Source organism: Zootoca vivipara, chromosome 11 (assembly GCF_965207765.1).
Source record: "Zootoca vivipara chromosome 11, rZooViv2.hap1.1, whole genome shotgun sequence".
NCBI classification, from domain to species: Eukaryota; Metazoa; Chordata; class Lepidosauria; order Squamata; family Lacertidae; genus Zootoca; species Zootoca vivipara.
In genome coordinates, this window is record NC_142594.1 from 39,000,464 (window position 1) to 39,025,491 (window position 25,028).

Consider the following 25,028-nt stretch of genomic DNA (forward strand, 5'->3'; position numbering starts at 1 on the left):
AGACTTTTGGGGGGAAGGGGGGAAAGGTAGTCAGTTTTTGAACAAGTCCCAGAGATACTAGAGTCCTATCCACTGGAATCTTTGGGGTGCTGTGGACCATGTGATTTGCAGGACCAGATCATCATCACTTGTTGATTTTAATATCAACATTCCTTGACATATATATTGGTCTGCCAAAATACTGAAGTTTGAGACCTCTTTCAGTTCTCGGAACGAGACTCTCTTCTGAGTTTGAAGTACTGTAAACTAAATGCTGCTTTGAAAAGGCACCGTGTTTATAAATATTCTACCCTCATAGATAAAAGCTTCCCAATAAAAAAACAACACAGTAGTATTTTCCTTTTAGAATATCTTAGAAAGCTTAAGATGTCAAAGCCAATTTATCAACTCTGGCTACTTTTGCCCAAAAATGTGATGGTGTGGTTGAGCAAATAAACTTGAGTTACCAAGAGTCCTCTGTGGACTCCATTTCCTTTTGGAGACCTGTCCATGTCCCGTTCCATGGTTTGCCATTCTGCAGCACACCCAACTTACTAAGTCCATTTACCGGAGGGCAGGAAGGAGGAGAAGGTTCAGTTTGCCTCTTTTGCATTTCATAAAGTATCATTATATGAGAAAGGAAAACTAATGGCATAACGTAAGAGATAAACACATGAGGCAAATGTCTTGGCAAATAACTGTATAAGGATGGCCAACTTTGATTACTGCGGGGGGGGGGGCACACAGTTCTATAGACAGGAGCCTGGTGGGCCAGAAGTGTTTTCTGCCATATTAAGTGACTCCTTTTTGAGTGGTCAATCTCCATAATGAAGTTTAGTGGCCCCTGTCTATAAAGATCCCCTTGCCATAAAGATGCCTCAGATTGCTAAGCAAGGTAGCAATTCTCCTTGCCAACTCAATGCACCTTCCAAATTTATCAAATCGGTACTGCTATCTCATTCAGCCAAATTAACCTACTGGTCCCTGAGGTTTTGCAACATGAAGAAGGAAAGCATGCCTTCTTGGCTTTGCTGGCTGTGGGGACACACTGAAACATCCTAAATAGCTTGGCAAAGGTAACTGGTTAATCCATGGGTAGCCAAACTAAGGCCCGGGGGCTGGATCCAGCCCAATCGCCTTCTAAATCTGGCCTGCGGATGGTCCGGGAATCAGCGTGTTTTTTACATGAGTAGCATGTGTGCTTTTATTTAAAATGCATCTCTGGGTTATTTGTGGGGCCTAGGAATTTTCCCCCTCCAAAATATAGTCCAGCCCACCTGCTGAAAAAAGTTTGCTGACCTCTGGGCTAATCCCATGCTGCAGACTACTGGGGAATTGAGCAGGGTGTCACTCAGAGACACTAGGTAAAACAGACACTCCTGATTGCCTGGCACTCTGGAAAAAATGCCTCCCTCCATCCCCCCGCAAGGCCAATGGCACCATTCATGCTATACAGAGATGCTGCATGGTTAAATGCCTTCAAGTAATATGGAGAAGGTAGCACATTCTCTGTCTCCTTTGTGTGTGCTCAGAGCAAAGTACAGAACTTCTCTTCCCCCTCCTGTTTTATTCACAGTTTTATGTGCTGAAATATGAATGGACTGGGAGAAACATAGCAGTAAACAAGCATAGCCTCAGAAACTACTCAAAATTAAGGGGGAAATGGTTCAAATCAAACTAACTTTCTCACTGAAATATGGAAAATAATAATAATGCTAATACGAATAAAGTTTTTGCATGTAGAAGTTGAGGTCGGCTCAAGACACTATTACCCACAATTAAAAGTGTCTAAATCATTTTTTGATCCTATCTGTCTTTGTTTAGGATCAACAAAGCAACCATGCTTGAAACAAGGAAAACTTTGTAATTTCTGAGTGTTTCTTATGTTTACATTATTCAGCATAGGGAATAAAGGAGTATCTTGACTACAAAATGACTTTCCAATATCAACAGAGCTCAGAACACTTTTCACTGCAATTCTTCATAATTATTTGCTTTGATTGGCTAATGCACTTCCACTCTGTCACAGCAATTACTTCTACCGTTATGGTTTGTAGCTATTGAATTAACCAGCTAATTAATCTAAATCTACTTCTGTTATGGTGATTCTGTTGCCTGCTTGGCCGCTCTTCTCTCTCGCTCTCTCTTTAATAAAACATATAAAAATAAATGTTTCAATTTTATATATACCCTACCACTACAAAATAACATTAGTCACCACCAAGCAAAGTAACACTGCTCGCCATAATACACAGAAATGCTCTGCTGGGCTAACACAACCCTCCCTCCCTCTATGCACCAATATAAGCAGCTCAGGTATATCAGGACTTAACTGCATGTAATGGAAGAAGGGAGGGAAGACTTTCACATACAGGGAACCACTTTTGTGGAAGGTAAACGGCGTTTCCATGTGCTGCTCTGGTTCGCCAGAAGCGACTTTGTCATGCTGGCCTCATGACCTGGAAGCTGTACGCCGGCTCCCTCGGCCAATAACGCGAGATGAGCGCCACAACCCCAGAGTCGGTCACAACTGGACCTAATGGACAGGGGTCCCTTTACCTTCATCTTTACCACCCTTTTTACTGAACTATATGTTTGTTGTGAATTTTTTAAATATTGCTCTTGCTTGGGGATGATACACTTGTCTCTTGGAGGAGAGGGAGTGGCATATTTGGGTCCTGGGTGGTTATCACTTCCCTTGGTATGAGAGAAGCTTAATGCAAAGTTTTGAGATGCTGGCATATAATGGTTATACAAATTGAATAACATCTCTGATCCAAAATGTGGGAAGGGCTGTAGGCAAGTATTGATATGCTGCAATTTACGATAGTGTGTGTAATGTAATCCAATGTTGTTGGAAGTTTGCTATCAAAGCAATTTAGTAACTAGGCGGATGAAGATCAATATGGTAATAATCTGAAGCTTTAATATGTGTTTTGAGAAACCCCAATTTAGCAGCGTAAACTTTGGGCTGCCTTGTTTACCATGGCTAAAATTTTGATAGGCAATAGAAGGATTCCCGAGTTTCAGAAAGCAGTGATGGTTCTTACAGGAGCTCTTACAGGAGCTAGGAGATGGTATTTCAAAAAGATGGCGACTTAACAGAAGAAGCATCCTATTAGGTAGGTTAAAAGAGATGCCATCTGCAAGTCTTAATAGCAATTATCGGTACAATCCTTTGCAGTTTGTCCTATTAAGAGCATTGGGACTTAGTTCCAGGAGACTATGCAGCCTATGTTGTTGTTGTTGTTATTTGTTGAATTTATATACTGGCCATCATCCAAATATCGCAGGGAGGTTTACATCATAAAAGCACAAAATCCATAACATGATAATGTTCCATTTAGATATAGTATTTGCTCATGGAAAGATACCCATAAATGTTTCTTGCTGCGACTGGTTTTAAGTCATTTTCAAAATAAATATATATATATTAACAGCAACGGATACATATGAAAAAGGATGGCTTTATAGGTCTTTATAGCCAGGTATGTATACCAGGGGCCACATTCACCATTGGTAAGTCCTCCAAGAGTCATGTACCAGTGGACCCACTGCCTCTTTTGCATACACACATGCCCCCCACAATCACACTGGCAGACATACATCATAATATACTACACGCACAAGGGGAAAGATGGAGGACCTCTTGAAATGGCTTGATGGGCCTGATCTGGCCCATGGGCCACAAGTGATGTGTATCAAAGGCTTTTCATACATGTGAGGCAGATTAATGACCAATAACTATGTGGCTTTTTACAGCCTGTATCTCGTTGATCAAACTGTAGTTTCTGCCAATGGCTTATGTTGCAAACAAAACCAGGCAGAGGGCCATCTTGGTAGTGGCACTATCCCTGTGGACCTCCCTCCCATCAGATGTCAAGGAAATAAACAACTATCTAACTTTTAGAAGACATCTGAAGGCAGTTTTTAATGTTTGATATTACATCGCTCTTTTATTCTGTTGGGAACCACCCAGAGCGGCTGGGGAAAACCCAGCCAGATTGGCGGGGTATAAATAATATGTTCTTGTTGTTGTTGCTCTACCTATTCAAGTACTGTTGAGTTTGGTTTTTAGTATTATTATTATTATTATTATTATTATTATTATTATTATTATTTATACCACGCCCATCTGGCTGGGTTTCCACAGTCACTCTGGGTGGCTCCCAGCATAATAGTAAAACCACAATAAAACATCAAACATGTTTCCTAAATGCTATATAATCACTCCTCTCCTTAGCATCTGATGGGAGAGCATTCCACAGGGTGGGCGCCACTACCAAGAAAGCCTGGTTCTGGTATTGCTATAACTGATGAACAAATATATTAACTTGTTTAATTTGAGGAACAACTGTCTGTTATTAACTTATTTAGGAAACTCTCTTTGGTCTTAGTTTCAGCCGCTGATGGTGTGTGTGTATACACATCAACTTTCCAGGTCTTGTTCTTTTCTGGGCTTGTTTCTAGATACAGTGGTACCTGCAGCCAATCAGAAGCCGTGGAAGCCCCATCAGATGTCCGGGTTCCAAAGAACATTTGCAAACCGGAACACTCACTTCCGGGTTTGTGGTGTTCGGGAGCCAAAGCATTCAATTCGCAAGGCGTTTGGGATCCAATTGTACCCTGCTAGATACCCTTCCCCCCTGTAAAATGCATAGGGAAAGATCATTGTTTTCCCTTATTTGAGGGAACTGTCAGTGGCTTTGTACCATCAGCAGTCAGCCCACCAATTCCTACTAACAATCAACTTAGTAAAATACTTAGAAAATATTTTCTCACCTTTGCATTTTCAATGCAAGGACAAATAGCCCAGGCTGCACTCGCCTGAACATCTGGATGAGGGTTTTTCAGTAAAGACCATAACAAACGAACACCATCCAAACGATCAATTATCCTATTAAAGAGAGGCATTGAAGATATCAACTGAAATAATACTTAACATTCTATTTATTAGATGGTTATTGCGCAAGACCCATGTGTCACTTTTATCATTGAAACATGCCAACATCGTTTATAAAGCGTATCTGTAGAAATGTGGTTTTGAACAAGATACACTTTCTCATTGAATCCTATACATTCCCCTGCCCCGCCCCCAGCACTTTACCTTAATTTTTTTTGCTAAAAAGTATAAAATGAACGGCATTATATAGCTAGGACCCTTGTAAACTTTAAAAATGAGCCACGTGACTTCTTTAACAAGCTACATGCAAAGTCGAACCAAAATTCAAACATACTAGTTTCTTTCATATAGCAACAAATACTTTCCAAAACAAATATTTATGCCAAAAAACTATGTACTTAACTCTATATTGAGTCTATGTTTAATTTATTTACCTTGCTGTATGACATATTTTAAATTTCTATGTTGCTAACCTAACATTTGGAATTAAAATGGGTCACACCACAGTGCACCCTTTGTTGGGCATGAATAACGTGCAACTTGTTTCCTATGTGTTCTCCCTACCGACGAGACTAACACTGAATACCGTGTTATAATTGCTTAAACATACTGTAATCAAAGTATCTTCATGTCTAGCTGAAAAATGAATTATCATCAGAGTCATCTTTAAACCATCTGTCTTATGTTTATATATCAATCAGTCTAGGGGATCATAACTTCATATTAAAGTCCACCGAGTACTTTAAAACGAAGAGGAAGACCAAACAAAACTTAATATCCTTTACAAACATGGCTTTGTTCAGGAAGATATGTAAAACTCAAAGCAGATGAAGTGAAGATAAAGACAATCAGGCATACTTTGATTTATAACCTCAAATGTTTAATTCTACACAGTTTGTCCACATCTTTAATTGTGAATACATTATTTTGGAAATAAAATAAAACACAGATTTTTACCCATGTAAAAAAATCAAGCAAGAACATCTAATTTCTGTTCATTATGTAAAATGAGTTTGCCAGGAATGAAAAGTAAGTAGAAAATCAGGCCAGTACGTAATCATACAATTATTTTGATTCAGACAGAGTGATTTAGGACACGAACTCTCTGTCTAAAGCAAGTACAGCTTTCTTTAAATTGATGCAACCTGGTTATATAATTTTGCTTCCAGGATCCAGGTATTTTGGAGAGGAGCAAGGACAATGTGAAATGTTAAAACAAGGCAGGCCGATTTACATAGCCAGTACAAAGAACAGCTACTTCAAAAAACACAGAGGAAATCCAAGTTTAGACCACAAAGCGGCGATAAAATGACAACGATACAGTACACACAAGCACATATAAAAGGGTTATGCAAATCCTTCTCTGCAGAGGCGGTTTTAGGGTAGCACAACCAGTGCAGTTAGTTGCACTGGGGGCTACGCTGCAGGTTGCACCACAATGCTGTAGAACAGCGCACAAGAGGAGTACTAAATTTTAGCATTATACAGGGCGCTACTGAAATTTGAGAGCCCAAAGTCCATCACTGTCCTCTGACATGTTTAGCAAGGGGTGGATTTGTCCTCCTCATATGACTGTGGAATGGAGATTCCTATCAGGGCACAAATGTCTGGGGCATCAGGTTGGCAGGAGGCTCCACCCACTATAATAGGAGCTGCCACCCACTCTTCATTCACCTGACAGTCTGTCTTCTCAGAATTGCCTACTTCTTGGCCTATACCGGGTATATTTGCTTTCGTGTAGCTAGTTGGCAGTTTGTACTAGTTGGCTAGATTTCCACCACCTGCTCTACTAACGTGCTGTTTTCTGCCTGTTGAAGATCTGATATTTATAAAGCTGTTGCCCATTAACCCCAAAGCACGTATCTTCATTCCGCCTGGTGTGTGTGTATGTGTGTGTGTGTGTGTGTGTGTGTGTGCACTACTATTCTTCATGAGGAAAGAAAAGTACAATGGTACCTTGGTTTTTTAACGTCTCCGTTGACAAATGTTTCAGTTTTCGAACTCAATAAACCAGGAAGTAACTGCTTTGGTCTTGAAACATGCCTCAGAAATCAAACAGGAAACCCGGCTTCCATATTGAGTTTTCCGTTTTGAGGCTTCTGGGTTGAATTTTCAGTTTTCAAATGTTTCAGAACTTGAATGGTCTTCCAAAATGGATTACGTTCAAAAACCGAGGTACCATTGTGTATCTAGATAACTTTAAAATCAAACTTACCTCTATTGATTTTAGAACTATAATCACAGTCTTTAAGGAAACCAGTATTTTATCATCATCTGTAGAACACTTAAAAACTATGCAGAGTGCCTCTTACTGCTTCTCATATCAATCCCTGAGAGGCTGGTTATTAGAAGTCACAAATTAACAGTTAGAAAACTTAGCTTGACAAACCATGATAGTAAAAGGATCAAGACCACCCAGTGAATCCATGCTTTACTGTGGATTCAAGAGCATTATCTTTTGAAACACCATCCGGGGCACTCTGCTTGCCTTCAAAATACCAGTTAACACCATTGCTATGGCTGCTGTAACATTATACTGCCTTGAACTCGTCTTCCTTTCTAACTCATAGCAGTACAAGCATCAGGGGACAAAGCATTCCCTTGCAATGGCGCTGAAAGGTGAACTGGGTTCGCTTCCCTGCTCCTCCACATGCAGCTGCTGGGTGACCTTGGGCTAGTCACACTTCTCTGAAGTCTCTCAGCCCCACTCACCTCACAGAGTGTTTGTTGTGGGGGAGGAAGGGAAAAGAGGATTGTTAGCCGTTTTGAGACTCCTTAGGGTAGTGATAAAGTGGGATATCAAACCCAAACTACTCTTCTTCTTCTGTGCTCTCTTGTCTCCAGGGCTACGTCAATTAGCCATAAAATGAAAAAAGAAACCTTATAAAAGTAAATGCACAAAACCAAAACACACTCCTAGGAAGAGCTTCCAACTTGGAACTGGTTCTGTGGCCTTAACATGAATGAGATATTGGATAGCCTTTTTGATTCTTGTATGTTTCTTTGGTTTGCTTGGCGGAAAGGAGAAGCCAATCCAAGGAGATACAGGATAATTCTGGGGATTAGCTTTCTGTCATCATTTGCAGAGCTCATGCGTGCACCTCTGTCTCTCGTTCTCGCTTGGTTTATTTCTTTAAAAAATTATTCAGTTTAACAAAAATCATATATATTTGCAAAGCATATTAACAAAAAAAGGATAAATTGAAAGCGTAACATTCATAATCTGGTATATTTTACATAATTTCAAATAAGTATTTTGGATCATGTGAAAAATGTGCTTTGTTAAGCCTCCATTCAGTAATCATTGCTCAATTATGTCTTTTGCTCCAAATCTCTGCAAACTCTGAAAGGTTCCTTTTGCTGGTATTGGGGGGGGGGGCGTTGAGAGAAGGAAGAAAGCTTCTTCCCAGAGAGCTGCTGAATTCTGGAACTGCTCTTCAACCTTGGAAGAATGCCGGTTTTACTTCTCCTGCTATAGTAAACATAGGAAAATAGAGATGGGAGGAATTGTTTTGAGGTAGAATGCTCCTTGCCTTCCTTTTTGGCAGGAACAAGTTTTGACCAATACAGACTGAGAGGCTCTCTCCACAGCTTCTGGTGAAATTGCTTCAGCCTAGACATCGTCTCTCCAGTGGCAGGCGGCTTCCACTTCTATGGCATCCGGAGAATTGTCTGTTAAGAAGGCTGTAATTAAATGAACTTGCTTGAGGCCATGCTTCACAGGGGATATTAGGAAAGGGCAACCAACTCACTGGGTCCACATGAAGGTGAGTCTCATGAAAGCTTCTCTCACTAGGCTCTGAGAAGCCTTAGGGGTGGTTGTGTGTTGGCTGCCAAGCTTATGCGCAAGGATTTGCTTCCTGCTGATCAGCTTGACTGGCTGTTGTTACTATAGTTGATAACTTGGACTACTTAGCAAGGCTCTCGGGAAACCTAGGAAGAGTTTGCATCACAAGTCCAAGCTGCTACTTCTGTGGGGCTGCTGGTTTGAGTCTCCAAGCTTTTTCCTGTTTTGGAACATATATATCATGTCCAACTGATTAGGCAGGAGTTAACATCTTGAACAGGGATGCAGGTGGCGCTGTGGTCTAAACCACAGAGCCTAGGGCTTGCTGATCAGAAGGTCGGCGGTTTGAATCCCTGCGACAGGGTGAGCTCCCGTTGTTCGGTCCCAGCCCCTGCCCACCTAGCAGTTTGAAAGCACATCAAAGTAGATAAATAGGTACTGCTCCGTCAGGAAGGTAAACGATGTTTCCGTGCGCTGCTCTGGTTCGCCAGAAGCGGCTTAGTCATGACCTGGAAGCTGTACGCTGGCTCCCTCGGCCAGTAAAGCAAGATGAGTGCCGCAACCCCAGAGTCACCCGTGACTGGACCTAATGGTCAGTGGCCCCTTTACCTTTTAACATCTTGAACAAGCAAATATTTGATGTAATGTATTTAATAGGAATGGGGCGATTTTTCTGTGGGGGGGGGTGTAAGCTTCTCTACCTGCCTGCCAGCTTCCTGGAATCCTGTTCAAGCTGTTTGCCTGCTTCTGATCTATTTGTCTATCTGAATCATCTGACCTCCTTACCTGCCATTTGTACTTCTTAAGAGCTGGATCTATTCCGATCACAATTCTCCTCGGGAGTCTTCCAGCACCACATGTTTACCTAGAGGTCCTGGGTCATTATTCCATTTGACTTTGCCTTCTGCTGTGATCTGCAGACTAGTTGTGGCTGAGGCTCATCCAAACGCCCCTGACAGGATATGATTCAACACAGCACGTCTAATGGTTTCTTAAAATACTGCTGTATATAAGCCAATCTTGGCTACACAGCAGAATTGATTGCTTGTGTAATTTATATTGGAACATATTGGCTAGACCATGATTATTGTTTGGGCAGTTGCTTATTTAACCAAGAAGCAATTCATATTCTCTCATATATATATATATTTGCGCTCATTTGAAGATCTCCTGAATTGCCAGGGTTAAATCAGTTTTACTGCCAAGAGAGCAGTTCTAAATGAAGTCTCTCTTTCTACATGTTAACAATCTTATTCTACAGCAAGCCATTTCTGTGCTCTAATAATTTGATATTGAATATTTCCAGGATAAACAAGCCCCAGACTTACTCAAAGACACATGCACACACCCTCAACATCTGTTTCTTATATCTATCTCTCTCTTTTTTGTTACCCCATTCTATGCCAGGGCTCTTGAGAAGTCTGACTGCATCTCCTGCCAACTGAGACCACATACACAAATGTAAACAGTGTTATACTGACTATATATATCTATAGTGCTCCTTGGTAAGATTACAGGTTCCAAGTCTTACAAAGCACAATCTCATCTTTTTGAAAACCACAATGCAACTCTTTTAAACATAAAACAAAAACAAAAAAATTGGTTACAAACGGCTTTGATAAATAGTATGGTAAATCAGGGGCTCAAGCTGGTTAGAAAGTCTTTCATTTTAGTGCATAAGATTCAAAATCCTAACACCAATAGTTAGGTTTGATGTTGAATAAAAGGCAATATAAAAATCTAACAAGAAATTTAAATGGACGATAGAATTAAAGACGACTGTACAGGATCACCAACATCACTAACACAACTACAGTTGGAAACGATTTTCCCAGAACAGATTCAAGTTAATCTACAAAGAACTACTTATGGCAGAACTAGTTTCATTACCCCGTGGATGGCCTATATAGCATGCTTTTGAAAAATCTGAGTGATCTGTGTGACACACTTCACCTTTGCTGTTCGCACTGAAACTTTGGGCAGCAGAGGGCACAGGCTGTTACTTACTATACTGAAAACACATGATTGAGTCAACTGACACAAGAGAAAATTTGCTCCACTCCAGTTTACTGCATTCCAAACTGGGTAAATCCTTACAGAATGCTGCACTTATTAATTCCCCCTTTCCACTTGTGTGTTATTGGGAAGGGAATATACAGCAAGGTTTGGAGGCACAACCATTTAACTTGAAGTTTGAAATGTGAAACATGACTTTATTGCCCTCGCTTTTCAAGTTACCAGTATCTACAGTACAAATAAGACATCTGTAGATAATAAGAAAAAACATTAGTGCACATTTTAACACCTTTTGAAAATCCTTAACATTTTCTAATGCATCATAGTTAGTACTGAGGCTGAGCAACTTTTCTTCCTGTTTATGTTAAAAATGGGACACCTTTTAAGCCACTGGCAAAAAGGGATAGAATTTCCTGATTTTTCTTCCTCAGAAATTCATTTTCTCGATCATAAACCAAATCTTCTAATACATAGCACCTGCATTTTATTGAAAAGAGCAAATTCTGGCTCAGGACTGCAAGCTAATACAGTGGGTGCTTCCTGTAGTGAAAAGAAGAGAGATCAGAACCATAATTCAGTTAGAGAAAAATGGCCCAAGTTTTATTTTTGCCCAAACTATCAGCAGATTTCCTTCCTCTTAAACAGGCCGAGCTTTGAAAGACCACAATTTTAGGCATCAATTTGGGTTGATTTGGATTCTTTTGTTGATTACATTTCAGCATGAAGCTGTCCATACTGGATAGAAGAGCAATAGGCTCTGAGCAGCAGAACAGTCCTGGGGTTTTACTTCTGCCAATCGGTTGTTTGGATTTATTTGCTGATTTATGGTACTGCCTCTATTAGGTTAATTAAAAAAAGTAATCATATACGATCATCTACAATTCTTTGTGAGACACAACGTGCAAGTGATTCAAACTATGCACCCCTTTCTACCACTTGACTAGCCCTGTTCATGTACATATGGCATGTTTACACTTCTGCACTATCTTGCCACTGGGTGACAGCCAAAGCATGGAAACAAATGCCCCTTTCAGGCGATCAGAATCACTGCACCGCTCCGTGAATATCAAGTGATTTAGGCACAACAGAACAGGAGGAGCAGAAGATAGCTATCTCCTTGCAACCTTGTTGATATATAAGCAGAGAACTGTGACTTTCCTCATATAGAGTAAAAGCAAAGGCCGACCTGAACATTTTACTGGAACATTTCTCATGAAATTTTAATGCTGGAGCCTCAAACTGTACAAGCTTTACATTATGCAAGTCAAATATCAACAGTTCTCTTTATAAAATGCCAGCCCTCTTCAGTTCATGATCACAGTGTGCAATGCAGGGGGGTGGGGGGAAGAAAAATTAGTTTGGTATTTGTTTAGTTTCCACGTACAGCTACTGAAATATTCAGTTTAAATAGCACTTCAGGAAAGCACTCTTAGAGCTCCAAGTATGCAAATTATTTTTTCAAGCCTAGATGTGCAGAAAAGTTGGCAAACATACTTCACCCAAAAGCACCTCAAAACAGAAATTTATAGTCCAGTTTTAGGTGGCTAGGATTCAGATATTACCTGGGCAGAGGCCACTGCTTGGTGGTAGAGGATATGGCTTGGAGGCAGTAAATTCTGGCATCTTCAGGTGAAATGGACTTTGGAAAGCTGCTGCTTACTGAAGAAGATTGTACTACACTAAATGGACCAGTGGTCTAAGCCACTATAAGGTAGCTTTGTAGGCTTATCGGGCTTGAATTTTCCAAACCTTGGAAGGTACTGATATTTATCTTAATATCAGATACTATTATTTAGTTCTCCTGCATATCTTTGTACAATGTGTGTGGGTGAGGGTGTATATATAAAATACTATTAGAATGCAAGTGAATTCTTCTGATTTACAAAGTGGACTATCGAAGCTCAGAAAAATTACCTTCCCAATAAAAGAGCCTCTCTCTACGTAATCTGGCTTCCATGTTACATTACTGCATGTTTGGACACAGGGGCCAAAGATCCAAAGATTCATCAAATGTGATTTACAGCTCAGAACAGCTGTTGCCTCCTTTCTTCCATGTGATCCATTGAGAGTTTACAAAGCAGTTTGTAATATGACATCTAGGAGTTCCATTTAAACAACAACTTTTTTTTTATTCCACTGGGTTGTTGTTTTGATTTTGGCCAAATATTACAAATACTATATTACATCTTCTATGCTTTTAATATTTGTAAGTATATTTCATGTCCATTACTGACTTCACAAAAAAGAATCTATATTGTTGAACAACTGGAGCCTCATTCACAGCCAATTATGGTATTTTAATCTATATATATATATATAAATGTAAAAATCATGAAATCCCGTTTGCCACTTTTCTCCGTAACCGCTTGACCGATCGTCCTGAAATTTTGACACAACGATCCAGGCCACTCCTAGAGCGTTGTTGGGGGGCAAAAATCCCTCAAATCGCACACCTGCCCAGGTACAGACCTGCTTTTCCACCAAGTCAAACAGCGCCCTCAAGTGGAATTCCTCCCACAGTACACCCCTCCCTTCCTGAGAAATCTAAGCCACACCCACAAACCGAATGACATCATCATCAACCAAGCAACTGAAACACACCAAGGCAGCCATTTTATCTAGGCCTTTGTTTTAGGCCCCTGACAGGCTGCCAGGCCTCCACTAGGCCCGGGGAGGGGGATAACCCACAGCAACGCACTTGGGGGCACAGCAAGGGGTTTTACTTTACCATTTAGCAACACTACCCCCCCCCAAAAAAACCACCAAAGAACCAACATTGCCAAGTGGAGGTCGGGGCCTGCCTGGGGGGGGGGTTGCCACAGACCGCAGCACGGCCTTCAATTTATGTAGGCCCCTGCATGGCAAGGGGTTTTACTTTACCATTTAGCAACACTACCCCCACCCAAAAAAAAACCCACCAAAGAACCAACATTGCCAAGTGGAGGTCGGGGCCTGTCTTGGGGGGGGGGTTGCCACAGACCGCAGCACGGCCTTCAATTTATGTAGGCCCCTACACTGCAAGGGGTTTTTTACTTTACAATTTAGCACCACTACCCCCAAAAAATCCACAAGACAAAAATAAATATGACTTATTTTATGGGTATGTCTTATTTTAGGAGAAACAACTGATTGTAAGCCTCTGTGTCTTTTTTTTTAATTAAAAAAACAACCATTCACTTTCTCTCCCCAGTTTAAGTCCTCAGATATTTGCAGTGCACACCCCCCACCCCATTTACAATTCCCTACCTTCCCCTTGCCACTTCCTGGGTTTTTTTATGGAACTGAACAACTCTGGTACTTCAGAACGCACCTTCTGTTGCCAGGCCCTTGCAGGGCCAGACAGAGGCCCGGCCCAGGTAGATAAGATAATGTGTCCCTGTTTTTAACCCTTTTGTTACTTTTTTCATTTTACTGATTGTGAATATGCTGACCGAGGCCCGCTTTGGATTCGGAGGCCCGCACCAAGTGGCCCATATGATCCCCCTTCTTCTGTCTGGGCCTGTCTGTTGCTACAGGGCTGTGGGGCTTCGCTATTTGACCCCCCCTCCCCGGGTTGGGATTCTTTAAGTAGTTCTCTGGGTCCCAGGGCACATCATCACCCCCGATCCTTAATCTAAACATATAGAAATGTTCACGATGCGTGCGCAGGGGCCAATGTATGGAGATACAGGGGGGGGGACAACAGAGGGCTCAGACAAAAGTAAATACTGGGAAATGGAACCCAGAAACTCCTTCTCCAAGGATGGGGACCAATGTAGGAAGATACCAGGGGTAGGGGCCAACACTCCCCAGGAACAACAGAGGGTTCAGACAAAAGTGCATGCTGGGAAATAGAACCCAGAACCTAACAGTTCCTTTTCAAGGGTGGGGACCAAGGTATGGAGATACAGGGGGGAGGGGCCAACACTCCCCAGGGACAACAGAGGGAAGGGTATCCTACCGAAACACAGGGATGAGCCGGGGTGGAGGGAGGAGGGGCAGGATACATCATGGATCGTGACAAGGTGGGTGGGGGATCACAGGAAAGAACCACAGCAACGCGTGAACGCGTGGCCGGGTCAGCTAGTTCTGTAATAAATATGATAAATCAGGATATTCCAACGCATAGGTGCCAGCTCTATAGGGCTGAGGCATCTTCACCCCCCCCTAGTCTGCTGGGCTGGGGCTGAGCCCCTCCAATCTTGAGGGGGGCAGAAGAGGCTGAGTCCTTCCTTGCCTGCTCACCTCCCTCCTCCCTTTGCCCACTGTGTTCAACCGCCTTGGAAGATGCTGCATAGTGCCTGTGACAGTCGCATGATGTGATGCACATGACGTATCTCTCTCTCTCTCTCTCTCTCTCTCTCTCTCTCTCTCTCTCACTCACTCACACACACACACACACACACTAACCCCCTGTTGGGCACAACTCGGTGACTCTGTTCCAATGTATGCACAACATTTTGTTTAAAAAAAACCAACGAGGAACTTTTCCTTGTTTGGTGCTTTCATTATGCATCTTTAGGCTCCAGGCAAAAACAATCCTCCTCAACCACGCCTTTGGATGATTAATATTCTACAGTCTTTTAGATGTGTTTGTGGAAGAGGGGAGTTGTTGCTTCATTTTGTTTTTGTTTAAACCATTTATTTTTGTGCTTTTATCCTGTGTTCTTATCTTGGGAACCGCCCTGAGATCTTCAGATGAAGGGTGGTATATAAATTTAATGAACAACAACAACAACAACAACAACAACAACAACAACTTACATCATATTTTCAGGTTCTGTTGCACACGATCCCACTGCTTTGTTGACATTTACGAGGAGAGCCTGATTGGTTCCAGTGAGTAAAGCAACAAGGGATGGGATTCCACCACATCTGCGGATAATGCTCCGATTTGCTTGTTCTTGGCAACATTCACCTAGTGCTCCAACAACATTCACAAGGACTTCTTCTGGCTGATCTGTTAGTAGGCCAACCAACGTTTCTATAGCTTTGTACTCCCGGAATCTAAAAGAAAATAAAGTAAAATAAAATATCAGAATTAACTTCACCAGAACAATATATCCTGAAAACATTTATGGAGCTAATTCTCCCGAAATCACAAATTGGACACAATATTTCAAGAACTCTTTAAAAAGCATTGGCGTTACATTGTGCATGTATTAGGCTTTAAGGGCATATCTGCACTACACGTTTAAAGTACCGTATTGGCCTGAATATAAGCCGCACCTTTAAAATTCAAGGGGAGGGGGAGAGAAAGAAAAATACAATACCTAAATATAAGCCATTCCCTTAAAATTCTGCAGGAACACACACCTGTTCTGTTTTACCGTATGTCTGTTTCAGCAGCAGGATCGTAAAAGCCTATTTTTGTAAGGTCACGAACTTAAGCCGCACTTTAACTTTTCACAGTCGGAATTGGGGGGGAAAGCATAGCTGCCAAGTTTTCCCTTTTCTCGCGAGGAAGCCTATTCAGCATAAGGGAAAATCCCTTTAAAAAAGGGATAACTTGGCAGCTATGGGGGAAAGTGAGGCTTATATTCAGGCCAGTATGTTAATTCGAAATCAGTTTAGCTGTAATTGTTAACTTCAAAACCACAGGGAACTGTTGAGTTTGATGAAGGTGTTGAAAACTCCAGTAGAAATTCCTTAGCCTTTTCTAGTTCTCACAAACCTTGAATTAGTTCTTAAAGAGATTTGAAGCTGCAGTATATATAATACAGATATAACAGAAGGTTCTCCCATCTCCAGAGGAGGTACATGGGATAGGGCATGCCGTATGGTGGCACTACAAATATGGAAACCTCTCTCTCTAGAACTGGCACCTGTCATTTTGGCCAGTATTATTAGTGCACTGCTGCAATTAAGGACCTGTGGGCACAGGGCAATATACAAATTTAATAAATAGTAATGAGTGGCTGGGTGGCTCCATGGGTGGCCTCTTTAAGATGGCAGTTTTCAGGATGGGTTGGCTTTTTTTTTTACTTGCTCTTGTACTCTGCCATGGGACCTGTAAGGGGAAGAAAGTACAGAGAACCTCCCCCTTGCATCAGAAGTAGCTCCTCCCCAATCAGTGATGGAAGCCAGGGCTCTGAGGAGGCCAGTCAGGAAGTGGAGAGAGAGAGCCAGGGCTCCAGCAGCATGGGAGAGCCCTGGCTACACAGGATGGAGGCAAGGGAGGGAGAGAATGGGGGAAAGGAAAGCATGGAGCGTAGACCCTTTCCTCCGGTTCTGGAATTACGCAGGAGAAAGAAAGGGAGGAGATTCACTGTCCCAAGACTCCTATGTTGGAGAAGATCACGTGGGGGGGGGCAGTGCCGGATTCTGCATCGGAATGAGCAGACATGTTTTTACACACCTGTCTCACTGTAACCAGACTGCACTAATAAAAACTGTTTAAAGACAAGCATGTGGAGCGTCGTTACTCTAGAGTAGTCGCAAGAACCCCTGACAGGACCAAAAGAGGATGCTAAAAATATCCTTAAATAAAATACAAAAATCACTGTCATAATTATTTAAAATACATGTCTATATTCATGAGAGCTAGCAGCACCTCTTAACATAATAGGATCGCTGCTCTGCTGTTCCGGGCAGCCAGGCAAGGCATGCAGGCTCCCCTGGGCACCTTGGTGGAGGCCCTCCCTAGTTGGTGGGTGGTGACTGGAGCACGCAGAGGGGTTCGGAGGCAAGAAAAGCAGAGAGAGTGGGCATGAGTTGCAGGGGGAGAATAAAGGAAGGGATGGAGGAAGGAGGCAGAAGGAAAAGCAGCAAGCAGAAAGGCAGGCAGGCAGGCTGACTGACAGAAGTGGAGGCAGGGGGTGGGTGGAGCAAAGCAGAGGAAGTCACTGGTAGAGCATGAAAGGCAACGAAAAGCAATCTTTTTGAGTTTCTTGTCTATGGTCTCTCCCAGCTTTAGAGGTGCTGATACACCTTGCCAAGGGTGCAAGGCTTTTTGAGGTGTGTGTGTGTGTGTGTGCCAATACAGCTTCTTGCCAAGGGCGCAAGACAGTCAGGGTACACCTCGGAACACGAATGCACATTTGCAACATCTAAAAGTTGACTTTTAATCATGCGCACAGCTGTTAAATCTCTCTTCCTTGGATGTTTGCTTTGTCACTACATGAAAAGATGCTAAATATATATAGCTGACAATGTGAAAATGTTATCCATACTTTGTCACATTTTCTTTGCTGATTGCACATTTCCAGATTGCTCCAGTCATTGCTGCCAGAAGTTCTTTATTTCCAGAATTCCCAAGCAATGTAGCAAGAGGTTTTAGGCCTCCGTGCTGCCTAACGAGCTCACGTGTTTCCTGGTCTTCAGCACACTATGTAAAGGGGGGAAAGCCAGAAAAAGTAGAAGCATACATAGCGGAGGCCTATAAAACAGGCTTACACAATGAAAGTAATGAGAACAATCCAGAGCAAAGCGGCATGCTCAAGTCATAATAAGTTAAATGGAACTTGGGGACATTTGGCCTTGTCTCTAGTCGAGTATGTAATCAACAGCTTCACAAGCACGGCAAAAGCCTTTCCCAGTCAAAAGCTTCATTTGCACTCCAGTGTGAATATGCTGCTCCTGTGCCAGAAGACTTCTCCACTAACTTCATTGTTACAGGTGGCGCCTGCATCCATTATGGATCTGTCTCCGATAACAAAGTCAATGAGGAATCCCCTTTAAAGCAGACACTTTATGGAGCAGGATTTCAGGATCTTCAATCAGGTTGAACACATTAAACGTCAGGGTCCCAGATTAGGGAACAATTCCCCACCCCACCCCCACCCCTTAGAGGGTTTTTACATGGCAGTGGAACCCCAGTCCTGCTGCACGCAGAGGACAGGATGGGAGGCTGGCTGGTTGTTGCGCGCGTTTGGAACTGGTGCAGCAGCTGGGGCTGAATCGAACCCGATGGCGTCATGTGACAGTAGCAGGGCTACCACAGCAACCAACAGCTCAGTCCTGCCCCTCTCTCCTGCCAAAAAGTCCCATTTCAGCACTTCTGCCGGCATGTTTGACATGTTTACCTCTGCCAGTCTGCACGTCAGGTAGACAGAAAGGGAAGCTCCACACCAGCCAACCCTGCCCCAGCCTGGCACAAAGGGGGTTCGGATGACTTTGTAACCTAAGCTACCAACTGTTCAGGTCCTATCCTACTATCGGACAGGGATGATCAAATTACTACAGCCGTAGCTGAATTTTTGAGTGCTGTCCATGCAGAAAGGCTGGGCCATTACAAAGAGAGTTAGTGCTCCTTAATTGGTAGGTGATGCGGCAGTGCTGGGTTGTAGTATTTATATATATTTATTTATTTTCTTCCTGGAGTTAAGGAACTGACTGGGATAAGCCTTGCTCAACTGAGCTTGTATTTTGTATAACTTGTACACAAATTTTATGTGATAATGTGTGGTTTGATATGCCTAATAAAGGATATTTGCTCTAGTTGAAGTACTCGTGTGCCTACTTCACCACGATCATGCTTATAAACTCATGTTAACTATGCAGTTTTTCAGGCCTCTTGGTAGGGTAGGAGGATACAACTTGCTTTCCACAGAACTGCCTGACCTGTGCAATATTACTAGAAGAAATAATATGCAGGAAACCTCAACTGATCTGGAAGTATCCCTTACCTTAAAAATAGCACTGGCACAATGCATTTGAAGCTCTTCCTTGTCACTGTTCAGATTTTTCACAAGATTCTCTATCATCTTCTCATTTTTAATCGCGAGTCTGTAGCTTGGCTACAAAGGCAAGTTTTATGAATTAAGTTAAGAGATGTAATAACAGATAAATTGCTATTACATATTCAAAATGCAAAACAAAATAGTAGAACCTTGATGACCCAAACCATATTTATGCAGAACCTTTACAGGGAATGCTCTCTAGCTGTTTACAATAAAATTGTTGTTTCAAGTATGGCAGCACACACCTTGGGCATAAATATACCAAGATACTAAGTGGTCCTGAGACTCCAATTAGAACAATCCACCACATAGTTCTGTAGCAAAGATCCTAAGCTTCATAAACAAAAGATAATTTGTCCTGTGATATTATAATTCTAGGTTCTGCTTCTCTAGATAAAAATGTTAAACACTGTTTTCTCATTGTTTGATCTTAACATTTGTTGTAGAAGGAAACAAATAATTAAGATTAAAAACTATAAGAAACTACTTCAGTACGGTATTTCAAACCTTGGACATGCTTCCAAGATTAAGTACTTTTAAGTCTCACTCAAGTCAAGTCATTTTATTACGGTCAATGAGATACATTTCAGTATGCTGTTTAGCACTCCCATTTAAACCAGTAAGACAAGTACTTGACTTTTGTTGCAGATGAATTATTCTGTCACTGCAAGCAAGTAACATCAATCTACCTGTTCAGCACTGGAATGGTGCTTCTTAGAAGGGAAGATGGATCTAGAAACTGGTGTGTTAAGAGTGCTTGATCAACAGGTAACAGGGGACTTTTGCTTGGTTATACAGCCTGTTGCTAAATATAAAAAAATGCAGGCGTACTCAAAAGAGTATAAGGGTTTTTTCATTGTAATTTGAGCTTTTGCCATAGGTCAGTGTTCGAGCACATGTTTTACATGCCAAAGGTCCAATGCTCAGTCTCTAGGTAAAGCTAGAAGAGTCTTGTCTGAAATCCCAGACAGGTGCTGTCATTAACATAGATACTACTGAGCTAGGTGGACCAAATGTCCAACTCAGAATAGGATATAAGATAAGGTGTCCCTTTGACTACTGGCGCAAAAGATGCTATTTTCATTTTGTATTGTGTAATGTTTAATTGTAGCCATCAATGGAGTCACATTTTTATTCATTAAGATGTTAAAAAATATTACTGAATGAACCTGAGGCAAGAGCTATTTTATTAACTGAATTGATTCAATATTTTGTGGGATATTTGTTAAAGATCAATCATAGTGCTTAAAAAACAACAGTTTTAAAGCATTTGTACACTTTTTCCTGATCTCAGATTCTGCTCTATTTCCACCAGCAGAAAAGCTCAGATGCTTACCTCGGATGCACACTCTTGCAAAGTTCCTACTACAGGTATTAACATATTTGAATGGGGAGACTTCAGTAACTGAGCCAGTAGGGGGATGCCTCCAGCTTTACGTATTGCTTCTTTATTCCTGGAACTTTTGCTACAGCTCCAGAGTGCCAAAGCTCCACATCGCGCCACTTCAATCTCTTTTGCCTGGAGTGGAGTGAGACTTGACAACCCCATTGATGAGCAGTTCAATAGCCCAACCTGATAGAAAAAGACAGATCAGCAATAAAGACGACCGTAGTGTGCCCATACCAGAGAGCAGCATTGTGCATAAGACGTATCTGCCTGTAACTGATGTACTGAAGGTGAGTGAAGGAAAGAGATTACACCTGTTCTCACACTGACGTTAGTTTCTGGGCCCAATTCAAGAAGTTGTCTAAAACATCAAAGCATCTGAAGGCTGCCATACTTCCACTAACATGAATGCCTACTGAGATTCTGTGGCAAAACCTTTTTTGCATGCATCATCTGAGAGATGTGTTTCGTGACAGCCTTGTGGCCAGCATGGCCTTTAAAATGTTTAGTCCAAGCCTCTGGAATTCCTTCCCTAAGAAACTTTGCCCATATCTTAGCTTTGTGGTGCAAATAATGATAACTTTATCTTATAAGGCATTTGACATTCATTGGTACATTTGAACTTATGTACCATATATAAAATCTGGCCATCCTTTCCTGTTAGTTTAAATTGGTTTTTTATTTTAGAATTTTGAAATCATGCTGTGATTATAATTTTAGTGTGTTGTTTCAGAGTGTTTACTGAAGACACTGCCTTGAGTATTTTTTTTCTTTAAATAAGGCAGGTTAGAAGTTATACTATAAACTTTCCAACGAAAGCATTGGCATGTGCAAAGGAATAGAAGCTACCACAACATTAAGTGATTTCTGGATTGGAGCAACTGAAGCAAAGATGATGTCGCAGAAATGCCTACCCGTTATCAAAATAACAAAAGAAGATAAAGTGAAGATGAAAACTGTGATGCCAAGATTGATTATTGTTTATCAGGTCTACTTACGAGTCTCTTGATTCCACCATGCTGCCGGACTGTTCTCCGGGCCCTCTTGAATCTGGCCACATTAGCTATGGTTTCAGCTGCCAAACATTTCAGATCTTGGTCTAGAGAATCAAGTATCTTAACCATGATCTGTAATCCTCCAAGATCAGCAATTGTACGTCTGATTTGTGGATTTTGGCTAATTTCCTTCAGGATTTTTAACGAGCCAATCTAATCAGAGAAGAAATTACACAAGATTGTTTAACGTGGATATAGAGTTTGATTATTCAAGTAACATATGCTAAAATACTGTACAGACTGTTCTACATCTTGATGTAGAATGTCGTGATGCGGGAGGTAGACAACTGAATGCAAAGAAGGTAAAATCATGTGGGATAGGGAGACTGCTCTCTTACGAGATTGTCCCCAGAGTGGATGGGGAAAGCAGGGCTTAGCGGGAACTGCCTTCTGACTCATGATAAGGAAAGTGGCAGGGAAAAGGCACTAGAAAGTGTGGGATAACACTTCCTTTGACACAATGTCATCTAACCTTGCTGCAAACAAAACCAGAATGAACACTCACTAAACAAGTGCCTTAGCAGTCTTACATTGCTGAAAGGAAGATGTCTATACAACAGAAACCTACCATTCCACCATCTTTTTTTGAGTTTCAGCTGAGCTAAGCTACGGTTAACTGTGTGGTTAACATCCCAGTTTCTTACTTTTCATTTTGAAAGGACAGCAACTTCATAAACGGTAGAAATAATTTTGAGGGAGACTGAGAACGGCTCTGAAGTTCTGAGTCATTTTATTTTTGTATTATATTACGGACAATACTAAGCTGTAGTTGCATTAAGGAGTAAGAGACCCAGTGCTAATTGGGAAGTATCTGTCCTGGAAGTAAATATACAATTGCTGGATGACAGCTTTTAGAATCCATATAAAGCACAATTCAATCTGACAATTTAACTCACCTTACATTTGATTTCTTCGGTATCAAGCAAATTAATCAGCACTTCAAGGCCGCCAACATCTCTGATTGCCAACTGACAAGTTTCTTGAGACAAGTTGAAATCTCTCATTGAACACAATGCAATTACAGTAGCTGTCTGGTTGCCAGCCTACAAAACAGAGACATTTAAAATGTACAATGAAATACAACTTTGTACTATACAGTTGAGGGAGTTGGATATGTTTAGCCTGGAAAAGAGGAGATTGAGAAACGATATGATAGCCACCTTCATTTATCTCAAGGGCCGTCACATGGAAGATGGAGCAAGCTTGTAGGGTAGGACCCAAACCAATGGATTCAAGTTACAAGAAAGGAGATTTCGACTAAACACGAGGAAGAACTTTCTGATGGCAAGAGCTGTTCGATGGTGGAATGAACTCCCTCAGAAGGTGGTGGAGTCTCCTTCTTTGGAGGTTTTTAAGCAGAGGTTCGATGCCTATATGTAATGGATGCTATAGTTGATATTCCTGCACTGCAGAGAGTTGGACTCAGTGTTCAAAACTCCCATTGTTCTAGGCGCATTTTGCGACAGGGAATTTCATTAGTGCGAGAAAACGGCAGAATAAAAGGAAAGGAGGACCTTTTTCTGCCTCCCCACTTCCAGTTAGGAAGACCCTTAAGAGACCCTCTTAAGAATATTAGAGGGGTGGGCAGGGGAAGGACTGGACCATGTGAAAAATGAACATAATATTTTAGCTGAAGTTCATTCATTTTCAGCTTGGTATTGTTGTTATAAAAAAGCACACCTAGACATTCTGTTGTTGCGCCCATAACCTAGGTTTAAGGTGCGATTTAGCTCCTAGTTTTCATATCTCAGTTTATAACACTGGTTGGACTAGATCAGGCATAGGCAAACTCGGTCCTCCAGATGTTTTGGGACTACAACTCCCATTATCCCTAGCTAACAGGACAAGTGGTCGTTGTTTTATTGATTGTAGTTTAGAAATTATTTATTGTAGTTGTTAAAAGTGGATTTCTGTTTAATTTTTTATATGCTGGTATTTAATATTATTCTGTACTATTCTAATGAATGTTACTTTATTTGATGTAGGTTGCTTATTTTAAAGTTATATTTTATTATCCCATTTTTGCATTGCATTAGATTGTTATAAGGTGTACATTCTTTGTTTCTTCAGCTTGTAAGCCGCCTTGGGTATTGTAAGACAGAAAGACGGTATACAAATTAAAAGTGATGAGGAGTGACGATGATTCAATAAGGATGCAATTCTAATCCCACCCCATCTTGACAGTGGAGCGGCAGGTAAAATAACATGCAGACATCTCTAAGCTGGCCTCTGCTGGTGGAGAGTACTGCCAGCAGAAAGCCCCGAAATGAGGTGTTTCAGTGTGACATTGGGCGCTTTGGAGCCCCAACAGTTCCAAGAAAGATTTGATTCTAGGTGCTCTCAGTAGAAGTAGCCTGGAGCTGTTGCAGCAAAGAAACCGCCCCCCTAAAAAAACTTTTTGCTGTGGCATTGGATTGGGTGGTGGATCTGTCACTCCATTCTTTGCAAAAATACTAAAACAAGTATTTATTCACTCACAATAAATCTCAAGTAAAAAAAAATCTTTTTTTCTCTCTGCCTTTCAGGATTGCTTACACAGTTTAATATAGTTTTTTAAAAAAAGCAAAACCGCAATAAAATATTTTTCATATGCTCTGACACATTAGTTCTATAGCATAACCATTACTACTGGTTGCCACAACAATTATTTTTTTCTGTCTAGTAGTTCTTACAGAACGCTTTCAAGGACAAGTCTTAACAAACATGGAAATGGTTAGTTTTCTATTAAGTGTACACAAAAGCTGCATCATGTTGTTACAGCCTTTGAAATCGGATACAGTATGTTGGATGCAAAATAAATTCTACTGGCATTGCAACAATCACATTTAAAGCTTTAAATTAAAGGCAGATTTCATTTCAGAAAGTCTAGCCCTTCTTATAGGATGGTTCAGCATAAATATCCACAAATTTAAATGAAAATATAATATGAATTCTAAAAAGAATGTGTACCATGCTCACAGAGAAAATGTTTTCTAACCAATCTCTGGGCGGCAGCTGAATTTCAGCATCAAGGCAAATGACAGCTGTAAATAAAGAAAGCCATCTTTCTGAAGATATAAGAAATAGCCCATTTAACTCAGTGGGTTTAAAGGAACAATAACAATTACAGTATTACACAATGCAAAAAAATGTAGAGAGGTGAATACCAAACCGCATACATTACCGTAGTTAATACAAAACAATTACAAATATGAAACTTTGTCTGCCTAATGACTTTTCTTGTGAGTAAGCCAAAGTAAGG

The 25,028-nt window shown here is 41.3% G+C and overlaps 1 protein-coding gene across 2 annotated transcripts in view; it reads right to left on the bottom strand.

The window, feature by feature from the left end:
• Window positions 1-25,028, bottom strand: part of ODAD2 (outer dynein arm docking complex subunit 2) — an 82,352-nt gene that overhangs the window by 26,864 nt on the left and 30,460 nt on the right. For both annotated transcript variants that reach the window (XM_035130099.3, XM_088653681.1), the window contains exons 11-17: window positions 22,684-22,830; window positions 21,731-21,940; window positions 20,682-20,918; window positions 19,292-19,402; window positions 17,837-17,991; window positions 15,429-15,671; window positions 4,762-4,876 (exon numbers count right to left, since the gene is read on the bottom strand). In XM_035130099.3, coding sequence (XP_034985990.3) covers window positions 4,762-4,876; window positions 15,429-15,671; window positions 17,837-17,991; window positions 19,292-19,402; window positions 20,682-20,918; window positions 21,731-21,940; window positions 22,684-22,830 — 1,218 coding nt within the window. The remainder of the gene's footprint in view (window positions 1-4,761; window positions 4,877-15,428; window positions 15,672-17,836; window positions 17,992-19,291; window positions 19,403-20,681; window positions 20,919-21,730; window positions 21,941-22,683; window positions 22,831-25,028) is intronic.